At 47.4% G+C, this 23,410-nt stretch overlaps 1 protein-coding gene across 1 annotated transcript in view; it reads left to right on the top strand.

Moving 5' to 3' along the window:
* The window catches only part of PCNT (pericentrin), a 105,315-nt gene that overhangs the window by 62,099 nt on the left and 19,806 nt on the right, over positions 1–23,410 (top strand). The window contains exons 30-40 of the mRNA XM_010834986.1: positions 273–464; positions 10,584–11,297; positions 12,192–12,288; positions 12,736–12,804; positions 14,083–14,237; positions 18,858–19,052; positions 20,233–20,406; positions 21,013–21,208; positions 21,967–22,189; positions 22,479–22,629; positions 23,065–23,409. Of these exons, the coding sequence (XP_010833288.1) occupies positions 273–464; positions 10,584–11,297; positions 12,192–12,288; positions 12,736–12,804; positions 14,083–14,237; positions 18,858–19,052; positions 20,233–20,406; positions 21,013–21,208; positions 21,967–22,189; positions 22,479–22,629; positions 23,065–23,409 (2,511 nt within the window). The remainder of the gene's footprint in view (positions 1–272; positions 465–10,583; positions 11,298–12,191; positions 12,289–12,735; positions 12,805–14,082; positions 14,238–18,857; positions 19,053–20,232; positions 20,407–21,012; positions 21,209–21,966; positions 22,190–22,478; positions 22,630–23,064; position 23,410) is intronic.

Below are 23,410 nucleotides of genomic sequence, written 5' to 3'. Positions count from 1 at the left end.
AACTAGGCTCTACAATGCGGGGAGCTGAGCAGCTGCTTGACATCTATGGGAGGCCGTGCTTCATGGGGTCCCCCAGCTCCGGCACATTTTGGCCTGCCGTGGGCGTGTATCCCTCATCTCCTACTCTGTGTGGGCTTCTGGTCATAAGCTGTGGGCTTTCCCTCAGGCTCAGCTGGCTGGGAGCCCGATGGGGCCTTGCTGCACTTCTGGCTTTCTGATGCCCTTGGCTGTGTGCTCATAAGCATCATCCTTGTTTTCTCCACGCATTGTAGAGCCTAGTTAAGGATGACCTGCAGCCGGCCAAAGCCCTGCCTACACTGACCTGCGCCCGCCCCAGCCAGCAGGACAGCGTGATATCTGTACTCACAGTCTGCCAGCAGCAGCTGGAGTCTGAGCTGCTCTTAGTGAAAAAGGAGATGCGCCTGCATGCGGAGGACGGCGGCAGAGCATCAGGAGCAGTGAAGGTGCCTGGGGACATTGTCGGGGCGGGGCACAGGACCTGAGAGCTGTTCCCGGGCAGAGACCCCCTCAGTGTCTTTGCTGTGACGGTACAGGTTACGCAGACTTTAGACAGGAACACCTCTGGGTCCATCGCTCTTGGTAGAGCTGTTCAGATCCATTTGGAAATTTCTTATGTGTTTAATCTAAATACACATCTTAGCAGCTTGTGAAGAGTGAGCAGTCAGTGCAGGTAGGATTTAACTGGGATCTAGGCCTTGCGTCCAAGGTTTTTCAGGTGAGGGCGAGCTGCCCACAGCTGCGCTGCCCCCACATGACCTTTGCGGCCAGCCTCCGGTTCACTTGGGAAGGCTTTGCGTTGGTTGGTTGAACTTTAGGTGTTTTCCATTGCTCCCCAGCAAAGAAGAGCGAGTGATCCATGATTCAGCAGTTTTAAATTCGGATCTCAGGACAGTTGTTGTTCCGTTATTATCTGTATAACGTGTAATAATTATACATTGTTGTTGTTCATTCGCTCAGTCATGTCTAACTCTTTGTGACCCCATGGACTGTAGCACACTAGGCTCCCCTGTCCTTCACTAACTCCCAAGGTTTGCTCAAGTTCATGTCCACTGAGTCAGTGATGCCATCTAACTATGTCATCCTCTGCTGCTCCTTTTCCTTTGGCCTTCAGTCTTTCCCAGCATGAGGGCCTTTTCCAATGAGTCAGCTCTTATGATCCCAATACAGAAGCTACCAGAAAGCTAGCGTCTCTTTTCCAGGGGCAGGAAGGAGGCTGACAGCGTCGTTATTGCTGGTGTGGACCCTGCAAACCATGCTGGTATTCCAGCCCTAACCTGCTGGGATGTGCAGGAGCCGTGTGCACCATGTTGGTATTGGGAAATTGGGAGAGTCTGACTTGCCCAGCAATAGGACTGTGCACTTAGGCCTGCAGTTTTGAGAGAGAAAACTTGAATTTGATGTTGTGTGTTTATCACGTCCCCTTCAGAAAAGCTACTCTGTGGAGAACGTCCACTGACTCTAGAGCACTTGTCTCAGTGCCCTTGGGTCAGGAACATTTGTCTGAATTCTTAAAGCTCAGCCCTGCGATGTCATGAGCCGGTTGCCAAATTTTTTGAAGTTAACACACTGACAAGGAAATTGTAGATTTGTTTCATAAATTGCAATTTTGTGTTTTCCAGTGTTTGCGTATTGAGCCTTCTAGGCCTTTTTTTCCTTAAAAATAAAAAACTTCTGTCCCCAGTGAATTGCCACTGAAATGGGTTCTGGCAGTTGCCTTTTTGTGTCTGTGTGTGGTGTGACTCAGTGGCATCAGGTATGTTTGTAACGTGTGACCACGCATCTCCACAGCCCTCTTCCTCTTGCAAAACTGAAACTCTGTCATATAAACCGTAAGTTCCATTTCCCCTCTCCCCCAGCCCTGGCAGACATCATTCTTCTGTCTGTCTCTATATAGGTTTATGAGGTACTCTGTAAGTATTCATAAGTGGAGTCACACAGTATTTGCCTTTCCGTGTCCGGCTGATTTCACTAAGCATAATGTTATCCAGGTTCATCTATGTCATGGCAGGTGTCAGAATTTCCTTCCTTTTTAAGGCTGAATAATACTCCATTGTATGTATATACCACATCATGCTTATCCATAAACAGTATGGACCAACAGAAGCAGAAAGTATAAAGAAGAAGTGGCAAGAATACACTGAAGAACTGTACAAAAAAGATGTACATGACCCAGATAAGCACGATGATGTGATCACTCACCTAGAGCCAGACATCCTGGAATGCGATCAAGTGGGCCTTAGGAAGCATCACTACAAACAAAGCTAGTGGAGGTGATGGAATTCCAGTTGAGCTATTTCAAATTCTAAAAGATGATGGTACGAAAGTACTGCACTCAGTATGCCAACGAATTTGGAAAACTCAGCAGTGGCCACAGGACTGGAAAAGGTCAGTTTTCATTCCAGTCCCAAAGAAAGGCAATGCCAAAGAATGTTCAGACTACCACACAATTGCGCTCATCTCACACGTTAGCAAAGTAATGCTCAAAATTCTCCAAGCTAGGCATCAACAGTACATGAACCATGAATTTCCAGATGTTCAAGCTGGATTTAGAAAAGGCAGAGGAACCAGAGATCAAATTGCCAACATCCGTTGAATCATCGAAAAAGCAAAAAAGTTCCAGAAAAACATCTCCTTCTGCTTTATTGACTACACCAAAGCCTTTGACTGTGTAGATCACAACAAACTGTGGAAAATTCTTCAAGAGATGGGAATACCAGACCACCTTACCTGTCTCCTGAGAAATATGTATGCAGGTCAAGAAGCAACGGTTAGAACCAGACATGGAACAATGGACTGGTCCCAAATAGGAAAAGGAGTATGTCAAGCCTGTATATTGTCACCCTGCTTATTTAACTTATATGCAGAGTACATCATGCAAAATGCTGGGCTAGACAAACCACAGGCTGGAATCAAGATTGCTGGGAGAAATATCAATAACTTCAGATATGCAGATGCCACCAACCTTATGGCAGAAAGTGAAGAGGAACTTAAGAGCGTCTTGATGAAGGTGAAGGAGGAGAGTGAAAAAGTTGACTTAAAACTCAACATTCAAAAACTTAAGATCATGGCATCTGGTCCCATCATTTCATGGCAAGTAGATGGGGAAACAATGGAAACAGAGACTTTATTTTCTTGGGCTCCAGAATCACTGCAGATGGTGACTGCAGCCATGAAATTAAAAAACGCTTGCCCCTTGGAAGAGAAGCTATGACCAACCTAGACAGCATATTGGAAAACAGAGGCACTACTTTGTCAACAAAGGTCCATCTAGTCAAAGCTATCATTTTTCCAGTGGTCATGTATGGATGTGAGAGTTGGACCATAAGGAAAGCTGAGCACCAAAGAATTGATGCTTTTAAACTATGGTGTTGGAGAAGACTCTTGAGAGTCCCTTGGACTGCAGGAAGATCAAACCAGTCAATCCTAAAGGAGATGAGTCCTGAATATTCATTGAAAAGACTGATGCTAAATCTCCAATACTTTGGCCACCTGATGGAAACAGCTGATTCATTGAAAAAGAGCCTGATGCTGGGAAAGATTGAAGGCAGAAGGAGAAGGGGATGACAGAGGATGAGATGGTTGGATGGCATCACCCACTCGATGGACATGAGTTTGAGCAAGCTCCAGGAAATGATGAAGGACAGGGAGGCCTGGTGTGCTGCAGTCCATGGGGTTCCAAAAGGTCGGACATGACTGAGCAGTGAACTGAACTGATACTTATCCATTCATCTGTCTATGGATGCTTGAGTTGCTTCCACATTTTCAAAATTTTTATTGTTTTATTTGGCTGCTCTGGGTCTCAGTTGCTGCACATGATGTCTTCACTGCTATGTGTGGGCTCCTTGGTTGCTTCGTATAGGCTTTTTAGTTGTGGCACACAGGCTCTGTAGTTGGGGTGTATGGGTTCTCGTTCCTTGACCGGGGATCGAACCCAAGCCCCCTTCGTTGGGAGTGCAGAGCCTTAACCACCGGACTGCCAGGGACGTTGTACCTCCACGTTTTAACTTGTGAGTAGTGCTGCTGTGAACATGGTGTACAGATATCTCTTTGAGACCTTGGTTTCAGTTCTTTTAGGTGTACACCCAATACTAGAGTTGCTGAATCATGTGATAATTCCATTGCGAATTTTCTGAAGAACTACTATAGTGTCTTCCACAGTGGCTGTACCATTTTACATTTCTTTCAAAAGTATATGAAGGTTCCATTGTAAAGTAGTCATCCTAATGGTTGGAAGGTGGTATCTAATTATAGTTTTGGTTTGCATTTCTCAAATGATTAGTGTTATTGAATATCTTTTCATGTGCTCATTGGCCATTTATATATGTTCTTTAGAGAGATGTCTCATCATGGCAAATTTTGAATCAAGTTGTATGGTTTCTTTTAATTGAGTTTTAGGAGTTCTTTATATTTTTCTGGATATATTAATCCCTTTTCAGGTATTATTGTTGTTCAGTTGCTAAGTTCTGTCGGATTCTTTGCAACCTCATGGTCTGCAGCACACCCCACTTCCCTGTCCTCCACTGTGTCCTGGAGTTTGCTCAGGTTCATGTCCATTGAGTCGATGATGCTATCTAACCGTCTCATCCTCTGCCACCGTCTTCTCCTTTTGCCTTCAATCTTTACTAGCATCGGGGTCTTTCCAGTTAGTCAGTTCTTCACAACAGTTGACTAAAGTATTGGTTAAATAATGAAGATCCATGTATTATCAGGTGTATGATTTGTAAATATTTTTTCCCATTTCGTGTGTTGCATTTTTACTCTATGGACAGTGTCTTTTGCTGCACAAATTTTAAAAATGTCATGAAGTCCAGTTTGTCTTTGATCTGTCTGATATCTTTTGTGTAATATACAGGCAATAGTTGCCAAGTTCAGCATCGTGAAGCTTTTGCCATGTGTTTTCTCAGAGTGTTATAGTTTTATGTCTTTGATCTATTTGGTGTTAATTTTTGTACGTGGTTTTAGGTAAGGGTCCAACATCATTCTTTTGCATGTTAATATCCTGTATTACCAGCATCATGTGTGAAAAGACTGTCCTTTCCCACTGAATGATCTTAGCACCATTGTCAGAAATCACATAACAGTGTATGCAAGTGTCTATTTCTAGGCTTTCTGTACTAGTTCATATGTCTGTTTTTATGAGACTCTGACACTGTTTTGATTACTATAGCTTTGTCATAAATTTTACAATCAAGAAGTACTGAGTCCTTCAGTTTTGTTCTTGTTAGATTATTTTGGCTGTTCAGGGTCCTTTAAAACATCTTGTGAATTTCAGAATGGGTGTTTTAATTTCTGTAAAAAAGGTCTTTGGAATTTTGATAGAACAGCTTTGTATATGTAGAATGCTTTGGGTGGTATTGACACATTTTAATTTTAATACTAAGCCTTTAAATCCATAGCCATGAGACATATTTCCATTTATTTATGTCCTCTTTTAATTTCTTTTAAGAATATCTGTAGTTCCATTGTGCAAGTCTTTCACCTCCTTGATGAATTCTTGGTTAATTTTTCCTTTCTTCCTTCCTTTTTAAAAAAAAAAAATTATTTTTGTTGTTGTTGCTGTCATAAATGGAATTGTTTTAATTTTTTTCAGATAGTTCCTGCATAGAAATGCAGCTGACTTTATATGCTGACTTTGTATCTTGCAATTTTACTGAATTCATTTATTAGTTCTAACAGTTTCTTTGTGAAATCTTTAAGTTTTCTACATGTAGAATCATATCATCTGTGAATATAGATCATTTTACTTTTCCCTTTCCAGTTTGGATGCCCTTTATTTCTTTCTCTTGTCTAATTGCTCTGGCTAGGATTTCCAGTACTGTGTTGAAGGGAATTGGGCATCCTTTGCTTGTTCCTGATCTTAGAGGAAAAGCTTTCAATTTTTCATCCTTGAGTATGGTGTTCACTGTGGGTTTCTCACGTGGCTTTTGTGTTGACATAGTTTCCTTTTGCTTCTAGTTTGCTGAATTGAATGTTGTGAAAGGGTATTAGATTTTCCAATGCTTTTTCTGCATCAACTGAAATGACATGCGAGTTTAATGTACCATGGTACATTAACTGATTTTTCCTGTGTAGAATTTAAGGAATAACTACCACTTAATTATGATGTATAACCCTTTTAATATACTGTTGAATTTGATTTGCTATTATTTTGTTAAGAATTTTTGCATAAATATAAGGGATGTTGGTTTATAGTTTTCATTTTTTTGTAGTATCTTTGGCTTTAAGGTAATGCAGGCCTCACAGAATGAATCAGGAGGCATTCCCTTTGCTTCTGTGCTAGGAAAGAGACTGCAAAGAATTGGTATAATATCTTTCTTAAATGTTTAGTAGAATTCACCAGTGAACTCATCTGGGCCTGGTGCTTCCTCCTTTTCAAAACTTGCTAGAAAAGTTTGAGAAGGATTGATAGTATTTCTTTACATGTTTGGTGGAATTCACCAGCAAAGGCATCAGGTCCAGTGCTTTGTTTTGTAGGGAGATTTTTTATTATTGATTCCATCTCCTCTTTGTCTCTCATAACTTTTCTTGGCTTAAATTTATTTTATAAATAAATTTACATTGAAAGGGTCACCTGCTCTTCTCTGGTTACTGTTTGCATGGAATATCTTTTTTTATCCTTTTATTTTCAACCTGCTTGTGTCTTTGGGTTTAAAGTGAACTTCTGTGGACAGCATGTATTGAATTGACCACATAGTTCCTTAGGTTTTAAAGTTAAAAGGAGCATTTTTCATTCTCACCAAGAACTTTATTGAACAATGTTGTCATCATTTTGTTCCACTACCTTCTGCCATTTTTCAGGCAACTTCATAATTCCATCTTCCCAAGTTTTTATCTTTTAAAAGTTGCCTTTTAAATTCTTCCATGGAATTGAAATTTTTTCCTTTGTAAAGACTGAAATGAATAGAAATCCAAAGGTGGAATGTCAGGTGAATACAGTGAATGATTTGGAACTTCCCCAGTTTGTAACAGTTTTTGCTTGGTCATCAAAGAAACATGCGTTCTTGCTTATCCTAATGGAAGACTGTGACTTTTCTGTTGACTAATTTTGAACTGATTTTCGTTGAGTGCTACTTTCAGTTGGTCTAACTGGGAGCAGTACTTGTTGGAATTTATTCTTTGGTTTTTCTGGAAGGAGCTCATGATAAATGACTACCTTCCCGTCCCACCATATACACAACATTACTTTCTTTGGATGAAGACAGCCTTTGGTGTAGTTGGTGGTGGTTCATTTCAGTAGCCCTATGATCTCTTCCATTCCACATTATTGTGCAATATCTACTTTTCGTTGCCTGTCACAATTTGTTTTAAAAATGAAACATTTTCGTTACGTTTAAGAATCACATGGGAAAGTATGGTCAAGGAGGTTCTTTTCACTTAACTAATGTGGAACCCAAACATCAAAGCAATTAACATAACCCAGCTGGTATGAATGATTTTCAACACTTGATTTGGATATTTTGAGTACGTCGCCTATCTACTGCATGGCATAATGTTGATTGGTCTCAATTAATCTCTCTGGTAACAACTTCAACCGGTCTGCCTGACCTTGGAGCATTGCTCAGTGAGAAACGTCCAGTATGAAATGTCACCACTTTTAACACATTTGATCGGTCACAGCATGGTCTCCATACACTGAACAAATCTTTTGCTTTTCAATTGCGTTTTTACCTTTCTTGAAATAATAAAGCATAGTATGCCAAAAATGTTGCTTTTCTTCCATCTTAAATATTAAAATGGCTACACAAAAATTCACCAGTTTTGATGTTTTATTAAAAATGCGTGCTGATATGACACAGTCACGATACAGTCTAACAAAACTGTTTCGAATGATGTTAAACACAGCTAAGCAGTGCTAGAGCCACCTTACGGGAAGAAGCAAGTGGCCCTTCGGCCAGCCCGAGAGTCGGATCACATGTTCTTATCCACTCTGCCAGTCTCTGTTTTTGGAGCGCTTTATTTATCCATTTATATTTAAAGTTGTTGCTGATAAGGAATCCTGTGCTTTTGCCGTTTTGCTGTTTTCTTTATGCCTTACAGCTCTTTTTGATCCCTCATTTCCTACATTACTATCTTTTCTTGCATTTAATTAATTTCTTAAAATGGTGAAATATTTTTAAGTTCCTTCCTCATTACTCTTTGTGTGTGTTCTATTGCTGTTTTCACAATTAGCATCCTAACACAAAATACTGATTTGCATTTATACCAGCTTAAGTTTAATAACACATAAACTCTGTTCCTTTTAGCTCCATCCCCACTCCTTTTGGTTTTTGATGTAATAAAAAGACATCTTTATAACTGTGTGCCTCAAAACATAAACTAATAATTCCTTTCATTGCATTAATCTCTTAAATTATGTAGAAAACACATGTGGAGTTAGAAACTAAAGTTACAGTAATACTAACTTTTAGATTAATAACTTAAGAATATATATATTAGTCTTTTAAATCAGGATGAAAACAAAAAATGCAGTTAGAAACCATTGTTACAATAATGTTAGATTTTATAACTGCCCATATGTTTACCTACTGAGATCTTTATATCTCTGTACAGCTTTGCGTTACTGTCTAGGGTTCTCTTATTCCCCCTGCAGGACTCTCTTGAATGGAGGCTTCCCTGGTGGCTCAGGTAAAGAACCTGCCTGCTAATGCAGGAGACACAGGCTCAGTCCCTGAGTGAGGAAGGCCCCCTGGAGAAGGTGATGGCAACCTACTCCGATATTCTTGCCTGGGAAATCCCATGGACAGAGGAGTCTGGTGGGCTTAGCAACTAAACAACTCTCTTGAACATTCCTTACAGGGCACGACTTAGTGGTAACAACCTCCCTCAACTTTTGTTTATCTGGGAATGTCTTATTTCTCACTTCCTCTTGAAGGAGTCTTGCTGGATTTAGGATTCTTAGTTGACAGTTCTTCATCTTCTAGCCCTTTGAATATACAGACCCACAGTCCTCTGGCCTTCAAAGTTTCTGGTGGAGAGATCTGTTGATAATCCTATTGAAGATCTTTGTATACAACAAGTCACTTCTCTCTTGCTGTTTTCAAGAGTCTCACGTTGGCTTTGTGTGAGTTTGATTAGGACATGTCCTGGTGTCTGTCTGAGTTCATCTTACTTGGAGTTGGTTGAGTTTCCTGGGTACTTATGTTCATATCGTTCATCCGATTTGGAAAGTTCATTCATTATGTCCCTGTTTGTTCTCTTTGCCTCCTCTCTCCCTTCTGCTGGGACTCCATCAGTGTGTCTGCTGGGTTGTTTAGTGGTGTCCCACAGGTGCCTGAGGCTCCATTTACTTTTCTCAGCCTCCTTCCCGGCCTTGGTCATTTCCGTCGTTCTGTCTTCACATTCACTAATTCTTTCTTCTGCCTTCTCAGATCTACCTTTGAATCCCTTTAGTGAGTTTTAAATTTCAGTTATTATAGTTTTCAACTGCAGAATTTCTTTGTGATTTTTTTTAATTGATGTTTCTATTTTGTTCATAATTTTTTTTTTACACTTTCTCTGTATTTTCCTTAGTTCTTTGAGCATCTTTAAGACAGTTGTGTTAGAGTCTTTATTCATCCACCATCAAGTCTATTTCAGGGATGATTTCTGTAGACATACTTTTTCCTGTGTAGGATCTATACTTTCCTATTTCCTTTTTTTTTTGGTGATTTTTGTTGTTATTGTTGAACACTGAACCTTTTTAATCTTACTAATGTAAACCTAGAAATCGTACTTTCCTTCCTTCTCAGTATTTGTTTTCTTGTTGTTGTTGTTCATGTGGGGTTGTTATTTTTATTTTTATTTTTATTTTTATTTTGGATTGATGTCTCTGTGCAGAGGATCAGGGTGAGATATAAACTTAGGTTCTCACATCTTTTCTTAGCCTGTTCCTTTTTCCAAGGCACATGTAGTCACTTTATCATTTCCTCTGCATGTGCAGTTGTTTTTGAATGTCCTAGGTTTAAAATTTTTCCCCAAAGAGGAAAACACTTTGGTAGGGATAAGAGGGCACCAGTCCTTTCAGTCCCCTGGAAGTCACTTTCACCAGGTGGGCAGGTGCAGCAGACTGGCTGTCTCTGCTCCTCTGATCAGAAGCAGCAGTCAGAGCGCCACTCCCAGTTTTTAGAGGACAGCCCACCCTGCTTCCTGCCAATGCTTCAGGGCACGTGCACAGCTGCCCCCAGGCCCTGGATTGGGGGTTGGGTGGTGCTTCTGTGCTAAGAGCTGAGAGCAGTTACCCTCTAGTCCTTCAGTAGACTGTAGACTTCCAGAATAGTCATATTGGACATGTTCTGCCAGTGGCTGTCATCCAGGTGGGAAAGGGGACCCTGGTGCTGCCTGCCCTCCCATCCTTCCAGATCTTCTCCAGTGGTTACCTTAGGGAACAAGTTTTAAGCTTTGAGCCCTTCATGGGATTTTTTAAAACTTAAAATCGTAAAGAGTCTAGAGGGACAAAGGGCTCATCATGGAACCACAGCCTTAATTGTTCAGACAGTCTCTGAAATTAGCTCATAAATAACAGGCAAATGTGGCAACATGAAATTCAGCCATTTTACTGTATGCATGTTCTTCCTTACCTGCAGGATAAGGGAAAACTACTGGAAGATTGTCGGCTACAGAAAGTTGATCTCATAGCTCAGGTGAAACAACTTCAAGAAAAACTGAACCATCTGGTGTGTTCCATGAGCTTCCAGAACATCGAGATGGAGGACTTTAAATACCAGCAGGCATTGGCATCTCCATGTGCTTTAGAAGATGGTTTGAGTGATGGTTCTGATAACAGTGAAGAAACTGACAAATCACCTCCTATTGATACATTTAACATCATATGGGATCTAGCTGAAGTCACTGGAAATTCGGATTCATTGATAAGAAATGAGCCAGATGCTCCCACGGGAGAGCAGGTCACTTTGCAGGACAGGTCACTCTGCTTGCAGGGCCACTTGCATGGGTGCTCCCAGGACCTCACCCATTCCCAGGGGTCCAAGCCCTCGAAGAACGTGCTCAGGACGATGGGCCTGTCCCCCTGGAGCTCCCCTGAGGTTGTCAGGGAGGACTCAACCCTTGAGCCCCTGCCCAACCTGCCCCTGACACCCTGCTCAGATGCCCTGAGCCTGCACAGCCTGGACACCTCGCTTTGGGATGGGACAAGCACCCACGTGCTCCAGGCTGACCAGTCGGGGCGGCTTTGTTACCCGGGCGAGTCAGCTGCAGGAACAGCCCCTAAGTGGGTGGGGTCTCCATTAGCTGCAGACGGCGTTCCCTCTGCCAACCACCATGCCCAGCGGGTGCCTGTGGTAAGTGGTCTCCCCAGGCTCTGTCCTGATCTGGGTCCATGGGATGCTGAAGGGCAGTTTGTTCACACTGGGCTGTGTGTCTGTGGCCGGGGGAGTCACAGCTGCAGCCATTGTTGGCTCACCTCTTGATGTGGCCATTTGGCCAGGCATGGGTGAGCACTTGGCACTCCCTTGGTCAGCAAGTGTAGGGACGGTCAGCGTTCTGCAGGACGGACCCAAATCTACTGTAATAGGAACATCCAGAGCACTTGGGTTGTTTTTAACAGTACATGAAATGCATTAGCCTTACTCAGATACACTGCACGCCTGAGTTTGCTAAGTCACACTGGCTTTGGGAAGTGTCATCACAAACCCATCTTCGTGTGTGGTCTGCATATCAGCTCTTAGTTTAGAATATGTATTTTAGGTTTATTTTCAGTTGTATTTCATGTTTCACAGGCTCTACATATAATGTGATCAGTTTCAAGGACACTTCAATGTATTATTTTGGGGTTAGGTTATAGTTTATCTAACATAGCTTTGAGATTTTGTGTATCTTGGATTAGATGAAAAATAAATTATAGGATACATGCAATTTGAAGTATCCATGTATTACCACTCCATATCCATATGCTTCCATTTTGTATCCATATGCTCCCACACATCATGCAAAATTTTAAAAATCTAAAATATTTGCCAGTGAAACCTTTAAAATATTCCTAGAGAAATGTAGATGAGTTTGATTAAAACGAACGTTATGACCTTGTGTCCACCAGCTTTGAACCCTTTTCTGTTTGAGTTCTATGTGGGAAGGTGATAAATTGAGGTCTTAGAAAGTTTCCATCTGGGAAGTTCAATTCTATGATATAAAAATTATTATTTTGTGACCATTTAAAAATCTACGTGTTTGAACAGGAGAAGGATGTTGAAGATTTTATCATAACATCTCTTGATTCTCAAGAAAAGTCACGATCACCTCCTCTTGGGTTAGAAGGAAAAAGCGATGGAAAAAGTGAGTCAGCCACGAGCTTTGTTTTTACAGTTTCAGAGCACAGACTGGCCCGCGTCTCTGTGTCTCTGCATCTCTCTCTGTCTCTGTCTCCCCCCGGGTTTGTGTTCTGTTACTTGAGGACCTGAAGGCATTTGTTCCTGAGAAGGTCACATGTATTTCGCGGGGTCCAGTCCACAGCACTGTACTTGTTTCAGGGGCAGCATCGAGTCCACAGACGTTCCTGAGGTTTTGTCCTGTTAGTGCCCTTTATAGAAACTAGCAGCGGCCAGCACCATGAATCCAGACGTCCTTTGCGGGGTGGAGACTGGAATGCAGGCCAGGTGCCAGGCACAGAGCTCCGGCCGTGAGGATCCCTGAGGTCCTCGGCAGGCCTGTTGGCGTATGTGAGCATGTGACTGTCTCTCAGGGAATTGGAAGCACAGTAATGGTGCTGCGCTCTTCCTGCAGGTCAGCTCAGATCCTGTGGTCGTACTGCCAGGCTTCATCCTGTTCCTTCTGAACAGCCAAGTGTCCTGGGTAGGTTTTCAAGACTTTGGAATGGTCTCTTCTCATGTTCAGATCCACTTAGCCTCTATCGATGGTTCTTGGTGGTCCTGCCTATATCGTCACAGCGGTGGTCACCACACCATGGCTCCTGACTTCACACTTTTATAATTGTTAGATTTTTACAAGTGAGTTACCTCAAGGTGTTTTAATGAAGTCCTCCTTGGCTCCTGGGGCCCTTTTGATAACAGGGCAGCAGTGAAGTCCAGATCGGAGGCCGTGTCAGCATTCGCAGCTCGGGGCCAGCTCTTTCCAGCTGACGCTCTTGCTTCCCCCGGCAGCAGCTGCGCGATGTAACAGTGTGAGCGGCTGCAAGGTGCGTCCCCATGCAGCCTCTCGTCCACTGTCCTGAGGACACCACATTCAGCTTTCAGAGGTTCACTCTAGTGTTTGTTCCTAAATCACAGCTTCGAGTTAAAGTAACAGGTCTCCGCCTCCTGGCAACAAACCCCGCCCACCTCCTGCCCTGATCCCTGGAAGCCCAGCCTGCACTTTCTGCCCCATCACCAGCCAAGAGAGCCTGCACTTCAAGGACATGTGTCCAAGTGCGGCTGTGTGCTGCCCTCCACGGCCTTCCCTGTGTTCTGGATGTGGTCCTCGCCTCGGGTCAGACCCCTCGTCCTTTCTGTTCTCTACAAGCTTCTGGAGAAAAGTGTGCGCGAGGTGCTTTCTGTACGAACATTGACATCTTCCTGATATGAGGCTTGGGCTTGACTGTGGGTGGGCAGGCAGGCAGGTTCCTGCAGAGTTTGGATCCCACAGTCCTGGGCCTGGATGTGGTGGGTGTAGTGCCTGGCCCCAGAGCGTGTCATCCACCTGAGAACGCCTCTTACTCCCTGGGTTGTCTCCCCTGAGCTTCCTCTCTGCTGTCGTCTTCATTCTTATTGACCACATGTTGGACCTCCTGGACTTAAAACTTTCTCTTTTTCCACATCTTTGTTTTCTTGTTCTCATATTCAAGAGAAGTTTCAGAGCTTCTTAAGCTTCCTACGATTTGAATTCTGTTCTGATTTCTGATTCTTCCTTTTCTCGTGAGGCTTCCATTCCCCTTCCTGAATGATACTGCCCTTGTCACTTCTCTGGGAGTTTTAGCTTTTCTGATGTTTTCTGTTAGCTGCCTTGACTCTGTTTCTTCTGACTCTCTCAGTCTCTGTTTCTCCCTGTCTTTTGCTGTGTTTGAGTGCTCCTTGGCACATGTGAGAAGTTAGACTTCTGGGCCAGTCCAGCCCTGACTGTGCAGTGTGTTTCCAGGTGGTGGTGTGGAGTTTGCAGAACCACTGAGCCAAGGTTCGGGAAGACTGGGAGCTCCCACTGCCAGCCCCGCAGCGCCCCCCGTCACCCCCAGGGACTGCCGACGGCCGCTGGACACCATGAAGGAGAAGGAAGTCCATCCGAAGCAAGTGAAGGTAGTGGCTGTGAGGAGGGGCCAGCTCAAGGGGCCTTCCCTCTGGCCCGTCAGTAGCTGTACCAGCCTCAGCCCTGCTCTGACTTTGTGCCTTGTGTTGTATTTCTGGGAGGAGAGATGCTGCTGTTGGGAGGGTCATAAGGACAGTTGTCCCAGGTGGGTACCCTGCTACACTGGAGGGGCCACGGCCATGCTTGGGGGTCCAGCGCCTCCCATAGTGCCTGTCACAGCACAGCACACAGTGGGCCTGCCCGCACAGTGTCGTCATGAGTCTCAAGACAAAACTAGATCTGTGTCCTGAGTCTAGGTCAGGTGTCGGAACTCACAACCCTGTTTGGGAAGCAGCTGTGGTTCCTGTTTGTTTGGCCTTGGAGGCTTTCCTGAGACGACCTGGGGGCTCTGTGCCAGGGCACCCGCAGAGGTGGGAGGGGCTGCGCTCTGCAGGCTCAGGAGAACCCACCCCGCTCTGCTTCAGGCCCATGGCGCAGAGATGTGTTTTCATCCTTCCCTGAGTCTCCACGAGGTGCTGTTCTTTGCTCTTGAGAAGGAATATCTTTGCTTTTGGCTCGTACAGCCCAAAAAGAACGCATGTTTGGCATCGCATGGCATGGGCACACCCAGGATGTTGCCATATTCCCACTGGTACTGTTCTCAGGATGGTGGGAACGACAGGGGGTCCAATGAGTCTCTGTTTTGGAAGCCCAGACGGTCACCCTGAGCCACCCCCGGGCAGCTCCTGGGTCCCAGGGCTGAGTCCATATTGGCCTCTCACAGCTGTGCTCCAGAGGAGCACTCGGGTCAAGCTGGTTCTCTGCGATGAGGAGAGATGGCCACCCCATCGGCGTCCAGGGATTTAACCTGCAGGCAGAATATAAACATTTTTCTAGCTTAGCTGACACATGACAGCATAAGGATTTACATGTCTGTGTTGCGAAATGACCACAGTAAGGTCAGTTAATGCCTCCCCTACCCTGAAAGGCAGAATTCAGGGGGAACTTTTCTTCTGTCTTCACTTTAGAAATCTTTTTATGGCAAAACCATTGATGTAAACTTGGCTGAATAAGTAAATATGTCACTATTCCTTTTTTTTTTTTAAGATTTTTTTTTATTCTTTGGCCGTGCTGTGTCTTCAGTGCTGCTTGCGGGCTTTCTCTAGTTGCAGCGAGCTGGGGCTGCTGTTCGCTGTGGTGCGTGGGCTGCTCGGGTGTCTTCTCATTCAGAGCACAGGCTCCAGGCACTAAGCTTCAGTCCTTCAGTCGTTGTGGCTCGTGTGCTCTAGAGCGCCGGCTCAGTAGCTGTGGAACTCGGGCTTAGCTGCTCCACGGCATGTGGGATCTTCCCAAACCAGGGATCAAACCCATGTCTCTTGCATTGCAAGGTGGATTCTTAACCACTGGACTACGAGAGAGCCCCCACTGTCCTGTTTTATTCAGGTAGTAAGTGTCCACAAAGGAAGCAATTTTGACGTTAAGTAAAATTTTCTTTGAAATTCAATTCAAAATGATATTGTTTTTATTCCTGTAAGAATTGTAATTGAAGTAATATCTTGTAGCTGTTTCTTCTTTCTTTTTTTATATTCCTCAACTCTTTATATGATGTAAGACCATAAAAAACACGTTTCTGTTAGTGTTTCCCACCCAGGCAACCTCATATGAGGATTCCTAATTTTTAAAGAAGCCATTTGGTTGTTAATGACCATGTTTTATGCTTAGGCTTTGACACTTAGTATTTGATGCTTAGGTATTAGAAATGAAAGAAAGAAACTCAGCAAAGCCCTTTTCGGAAGCGCTGAGGTGGTGGGAGAGAAACTCGGGAGTGGTCACCCCGAGGCGGCCTGTCCTGTTGGTCGGAGCCCCGCTGCCACATTCCCCGCTGGCTGCCCCCGCCCTGCCTCGCAGTCCTCAGCTGGGCATGTGGACCTTCCACCCTGGGGCTGAGTCTCAGGAGCATCAGGCAGTCACAGCTCGGCCTGTCCTGAAGCTGGGGATACTGCTGAAGGTCCGGGTGGCGAGGGCAGAGGACTTCGTTCGTCACCACTGTTCTTCTCCAGTGTGTTTTTCAGAACATGTGGCTTCTCATCATGTGACCCACAGCCTGCGGGCTCCCTGTCCACTTGACCCTATCCGTCTCCCACCCCTCCTTTCCTGTGGCTGCTGTTTGCATCCATTCTGTGTCATGTACACTGTTTTTTAATGTGAAATTGTTTTAGGGTGTTAAAGATGACTGCTTTCAAAGTAAACATATATTGTGGCGTCCAGCATATTTTAGTTTTTTAGCCGCATCATTAGATTTAGAGGAAAACCTGTTTCTGTTATAGTTGAGTGACTAGTTGTTCTCTCTCACAAGCCTCCAAGTTGCTCTTTTTGCATTTCCCTAAGGTGCCCTTGTGGAGCCTGTGTGTGTATGCCATGGGCTCGGTCCTGGTGCCCAGACACGATGTCGTAGCCCCAGCTTCTAGGAGGACGGCCCTGGGTGGGGGGTGCTGCCTTCCGCTCTCAGCTTCTGTGTGTAGGACAGACAGCTGGCAGGTGTGTCCCGTGTCCCATGGCTCTGTAACCACCCCTCCAAATCCCAGTGGTATGGAAGACCCTTGCTGTGCTCACAGACCCCGTGGTGGGGACTCTGGCCGAGCTGGGGCATGGGAGGGCTGCAGTAGTCAGTGGTCAGCCTCGCACTGTCTGCAGGTGCCTCACCGAAGCACAGATGACTGTGTGGCCCTCGGGTCTTCCTCCTGGAGGGCAGCTTTTGTCCCAGAGAGCCATGGAGCCACCTGGCATCTTGCTGACCTGGCCGTGGATTTCCCTGAAATGAGTGTCCACCTGAGGGAGCAGGCGGGACGCTGGATTATAGGGTCTCTCTTGGAGCAGCTCACACAGAAATTCACTTGTCTCTGACAGTGGTGGTGGTGGTGGTTTAGTCGCTGAGTCATGTCTGACTTTCTGCAACCCCACGGACTACAGCTCGCCAGGCTTCCCTGTCCTTCACCATCTCCCGGAGCTTGCTCAAACTCATTGAACCAGTGATGGTCCATTGAACCAGTGATGCCATCCAACCATCTCATTCTCTGTCACCCCTTTCTCCTCCTGCCCTCAATCTTTCCCAGCATCAGGGTCTTTTCCAATAAGTCAGTTCTTCGTGTCAGGTGGCCAAAGTATTGGAGCTTCATCTTCAGCATCAGTCCTTCCAATGAACATTCACGGTTGATTTCCTTTAGAATGGACTGGTTTGATCTCCTTGCTGCCCAAGGGACTCTCTAGAGTCTTCTCCAGCACCATAATTCGAAAGCATCAATTCTTTGGCACTCCGCCTTCCTTATGGTCCAACTCTCACATCCGTATATGATTATTGGAAAAACCATAGCTTTGATTATACACACCTTTGTTGGCAAAATGATGTCTCTGCTTTTTAATATGCTGTCTAGGTTTGTGATAGCTTTTCTTCCAAGGAATAAGTGTCTTTTAATTTCATGGCTACATAAGAAAGCTGAGTGCTAAAAAAATCAATGCTTTTGAACTGTGGTGTTGGAGAAGACTCTTGAGAGTCCCTTGGACTGCAAGGAAATCAAACCAGTCAATCCTAAAGGAAATCAGTCCTGCATATTCATTGGAAGAACTGATGCTGAAGCTGAAGCTCCAATACTTTGGCCACCTGATGGGAAGAACTGACTCATTGAAAAAAGCCCTGATGCTGGGAAAGATTGAAGGCAGGAGGAGAAGGAGACCACAGAGGATGAGATGGTTGGATGGCATCACCGACTTGATAGACATGAGTTTGAGCAAGCTCCGGGAGTTGGTGATGGACAGGAAAGCCTGGTGTGCTACAATCCATGGGGTCACAAAGAGTCAGACAGGACTGAGCGACTCAACTGAACTGACAGTCACTGTCTGCACTGATTTGGGAGCTGAAGAAAATAAAATCTGTCACTGTTTCCACTTTTCCCCCATCTATTTACCATGAAGTGACGGGACCAGATGCCATGCTCTTAGTTTTTTGAATGTTGAATGTTAAGCCAGCTTTTGCACTTCTTTCACTTTCACAAGAGGCTCTTTAGTTCTTCTTCACTTTCTGCCTTAAGGGTGGTGTCATCTGCATATCTGAAGTTATTGTTATTTCTTCCTGCAATCTTGATTTCAGCTTGAGCTTCATCCAGCCTGGCATTTCTTACAATGTACTCTGCATGTAAGTTAAATGAGCAGGGTGACAATATACAACCTTGACGTACTCATTTCCCTATTTGGAAACAGTCCGTTGTTTCATGTCCAGTTCTGTTGCTTCTTGACCTGCATACAGGTTTCTCAGGAGGCAGGTAAGGTGGTCTGGTATTGCCATCTCTCGAAGAATTTTCCACAGTTTGTTGTGATCCACACAAAGGCTTTAGGTTATCAATTAAGTAGATGTTTTTCTGGAATTCTCTTGCTTTTTCTATGACCCAGTGGATGTTTGCAAGTTGATCTCTGGTTCCTCTGTCTTTTCCTCTGACTGTTACAGGAGGAAAGTTTGGTCAGAGCAGTGGACTCTGTTCAAAGGCCGTGGGGCATCCTGGTGAGCCTTCATGGGTGACAGCAATGGTGAGAGGCTTCACGCCTCTTTTCCTTCTTTCTGAAATGTTTATCTGTTTCAGGCGTTGCTGCAGATGGTATGTGATGAGAGCCACCACATCCTGGCCCTGTCCGAATACCAAGGACCCCCCCACATCCTGAGCAGGAGCGAGCCTAGCGCCCGCCTCGAGTGCCTTCCAGTGGGGGGCCAGGGCCTGCTGGAGGCAGTGCCTGCTCCCAGGGAGCATCCCACCCCAGGATCCCAGAAGGGAGAGAAGGTACAGGCCTTCAAGGTAAAGAAGAGAAGCAGTGGGCATGGACCAGTCAAGAAATGGGAGTAAAGGGACAAGAGGCAGGTCAGCGGTAGGCGGGGAGGCCATGCCTGGTCAGCCACTCTCTCACTCGCATCCTTTGGGCTCCAGCCCCATGTCAGCACCTTCCTGACCCTGTTCAGGCAGGAGAGGCTGGGTGAAGAGGTGCGACGGAGCTCTGCTGGCAGCTCATGATGGAGATGGGTGTGGGGACGGGGTCTGCGACCACAGGGTCTCAGTGTCCACTCCTTGACTGAGAGGCAGCACGGAGGTGAGGGACAGATGCTGAGTCCCCACGCACAGGGAGCCGGCTGGCCTTGGAGCGTGGCTGCAGCAGTGGGCAGACCCCGAGCTTTAGGGGAAGGGTGCAGGCAGGCCCAAGCTCGCCAAAAGGCAGCCAGGCTGTGCATGGTCTATACAGACACACCTGCACACACACACACACACACCCACACACGGACCACATAGATGCACCTGCGTGTGTGTGTGCACAAACACACGGCCTGGCTTTGTGTACACACACGCAGACACATATGCAGACACACTCAGGGCCTGGCCTCTCCTAGCCCGGGGGCTCGTGTACACACACGCATTCGGCCTGCCCTCCCATAGTCCCAGGCTCATGTATACACAGACACACACAGACACTCAGGGCCTGGCTTCCCCTAGCCCCAGGGCTCATGTACACAGACACATACACAGACACACACACAATTCAGGGCCGGGCCTCCCCTAAACCTGGGGCTCATGAACACACATACACACAGATACACACACACTCGGGGCCTGGCCTCCCCTAGCCCTGCGGCTCATGGACACACATACATATGCACCCACACACACACTGACACTTGGCCTGGCCTCCCCTAGCCCCTGGGCTCATTACACACACACACACACACACACACACTCAGGATCCGGCCTCCCCTAGCCCTGGGGCTCTGGTATAGCAGTGGGAAGAGGTTTGCTTGCTGGTGTGTGTTCCGTCTTCGCTGGGGTTGAGGGGTTCTCTGCCCCCAGAGGTACCGCTTGCTCCTGCTGTCCAGGGTGCTTGAGGTTGTGCATGTGTCCCTGTCAGTCAGGTGGGTCCTGTTGAACCTGCAGGATGCGTCTGTAGGAACATGGGTTTTTTGCTTTGATATTTTAGGCATCTTCCAACGTGGGCCTGGACTGGAAGGGAGACTTCCTGCAGACTGTACAGGAGGCCTTTGAGAAGGAACGGGAGATGCTGAGAGTGGAGCTGTGGCCCCAGCTCTGTGGCTTGGGCCCTGGGGGCTGCGGCTCCCTGCTCGAGAGGCTGGAGAAGGTGGTTCATGAGCAGGTAAGCTGTGCCCCTGCATCCCCCGCAGCCAGTGCTGACACAGGGGTGACAGAGCATGCTTCAGATGTGAATTTCAGTTCCTGTATTTCACCTGACCTTAGAGGCAGTGACTGCTCCTTTTAATGCATGATATTCCATGAAATGTAAAACTCAATGCATTTATTTTCCTTCAGTATCTCTCTCTGTTCGGAAAATAACTATCCTTTCCCTGAAAACAAATCAGCAATTCTAGGCAGCCCAGCCGCAGGTTATGAGCGCTGAGCCCAAGGTCAGAGGGTCAGCACCGCAAGGCCCTGGGAGTTCTGTTCCCGCCAGCTTCCCCATCTCCCTCCCTCACCCCACCCCCCACCCTGGCAGAGAGGGTCAGGGTGCGTGGCAGGTGTTGACCTGGCCCAAAAAGTGAGACCAAGATGCTGGGGGGGGAGCCTCATGCGATCTGAGAGTCTGAGTGCCACTGTGCCCACATTCACACCACACAGTCGTCACACACATCCTGTGGCAGCGATCCTGGGAGCAGGGGCTGCTCCGGCTCAGCCCCCAGCCCTTGGGAGCCCCTCTCCTGCCGTGTCTGACGTCCCCCTACCCTGCCTCTTCCCCCTGTCTCAGGGGGACCAGCAGGAGAGGTCGTTGGAGCACCTCTGCCTGTCAGACAGGAGCAGCCTGCTGTCGGAGATCCAGGCTCTGCGCGCCCAGCTGCGGATGACACACCTGCAAAACCAGGAGAAACTGCAGCAGCTGTGCACGGCGCTGACCAGCGCGGAGGCCCGCGGGAGCCGGCAGGAGCACCGGCTGCGTAGGCAGGGTGGGTGTGACCCCGACACTCGCCTGTTGGGTGGTGTGGGCGGGGCGGCCAGCCCCTCATCTCCCCAGGCCACCAAGTGCGTGGTCTGCGAGGCTCTCTGGAGCTTGCACGTGCACCTCTGGGCTAGTTTGAGAGTGTTTTGCACCTCTGTTCCTGAGGGTCCTGGTCTATAGTTTTTTTCTTCTGGTTTCAGTGTCAGGGTGACGCCAGCCTCCTCCTTAGTGTTTGGAGAGTTCTCCAGCAAAGCCATCCAGGCTAGATTCTCTGGTAGGAGGAGTGGCAGGTGGGGTGGCATTTCAGGATGACCACGGGATGGTCACACCAAGCTTCATGCGCTAGGCAGGGTGGGCTCCATGCAGGTCCATCTTGGCTGAACTCCAGCTTCTGTCCCTGGGAGACCAAGGCCTGAACAGCACAGGGGTCAAGAGGGCACGTGCCCCGCCCCCCACCCCCAGTCACATTACATGCCTTGCATGGCTGGGTGGTCCTACTTGCTCTCCCCCAGTGTGTCTCTGGAGGCTCAGCCGGCCATAAGGTGAGGCTGGCGGTGGTGTGAGCAGAAGGCATGTGTCCTGAGTATCCTGGTGCAGTTGTAAACAACAGCTTCAGGGTCACAGAAACTTCCTGTCTCCCCCTAGCCCCCTCAAAGTGAACATATTCCATCCCTGTTAGTTTGTTACTAATGGTATGCTAAGTCATTTGTGTGTTCACTCTGGACTCATGAATAACGCTATTTTAATTTGTTTAATCTTTTTTAGTTGAATTATTGGCATATAAGGTTGAGCAGGAAAAATGTATAGCAAGTGACCTGCAGAAAACCCTGAACGAAGAGCAAGAGAAAGCAAATAATGTCCGAAAGCTGCTGGTGGCAGAGCAGAACGCTGTCAGAGACCTGAAATCCGAGCTCTGCGAGTGTCGACAAGACAACGAGCGGCTGCTCAAGTCCCTCAACGATGTGCAGAAGGAGGTCCTCCAGTTGAGGTGCGGCCCTCCTGCAAGGCTCCCCCTTCTAGCTGTCCTGTCTTTAGGCTTCTGGGCAAAACTCAGTGCATGTTGCGTGGTTCCCACCACCTTCTTCCCAGCCTTGAAGTGAAAGGGGATGTCTGGAGCCAGGTTTCCCCCCATGTCCTGATCCGTGTGGGGGAGTGCCGCTCTGCTCCCATGGGTTGGTAGGGGTTGGGGACTGAATGCACAGCGGGGCCCACCCGCCGGGTCCTTGGAGCTCCTGGCACTGGCCCACGTCCCTTTGAGAGCCCATGTCTCCACTCAGGTCCATGCTGGATAGTAAGGAGAGTGACCTGCAGGCAGCACTGCAGCATCTGGAGGGTGAGCGCATGAAGGAGCAGGCCCTGCAGAGCCAGCTAGAGGAGGAGCGGCTGCAGCACATGCAGAGAGAGGGCCAGAGTGCCAAGACCCTGGAGGTGATGGGGCTCAGGCCCTGGGGCCTGGGTTGGGGCTGTGAGGGGAATCCCTGTGGGCATAGACACGTGTGGCCCCCACCACCGCCACATAATCGCTTCTGCGAGGCTAGCGCAGCTTCAAAGCCTTGTGGGCGCCCCACCCGTGTACCGAGGAGGCAGAGAGCCAGCACCCCGTGGCAGCCATGTGGCTGTGTGTCAGGGGTGTCCCCCAGGCCTGGAAGAGCTGAGCACCATGTGGGGTCCAGGGCTGCAGGTTTGAGGGGGAGGCAAATTGGGTGGTGGCCCTGTGCTCGGAAGAGCGCCTCATCCAGAGTCACAAGGCGGGTGGTTACTGCTTGCACCCCTTCACCCAAAGGAGAAGCTCTGGCTTCGAAAACTGGCTAGATGCTACTGCTCTTGGTTTGATCTTTCTTGCCTCACTGTTCCCTGACGCAGGAGTTAAGGGTGTCTTTGGAGCAGCAGTGCGCCCAGAGCAACCAGCTATGCGTGGTGCTGAAACACGAACAGACAGCGAAGGACAACCTGCGGCAGGAGCTGCAGATCGAGGCGTCACGCTGTGAGGCACTGCTGGCGCAGGAACGCGGCCACATGTCTGAGCTGCAGCGGAGCCTGGAGGCTGAGCGGGACCGCGCAAGAGAGCTGTCAGAGGCCCTGCAGCACGAGCGCGTCCTGACGGAGCGGCTGAGCCGGCGGCCTCAGGAGAGGCCTGCACACCAGGCGCTGCTGCAGAAGCTGCGGGCCCAGGAGGAGCATGTGCGCGAGCTGGAGGTGGCGCTGGAGG

This window comes from Bison bison, unplaced genomic scaffold (genome assembly GCF_000754665.1).
Source record: "Bison bison bison isolate TAMUID 2011002044 unplaced genomic scaffold, Bison_UMD1.0 scf7180017864037, whole genome shotgun sequence".
Lineage (NCBI taxonomy): Eukaryota > Metazoa > Chordata > Mammalia > Artiodactyla > Bovidae > Bison > Bison bison.
Note: the sequence above shows the minus strand (reverse complement) of the source record. Positions and strands in the feature narration are given on the sequence as shown.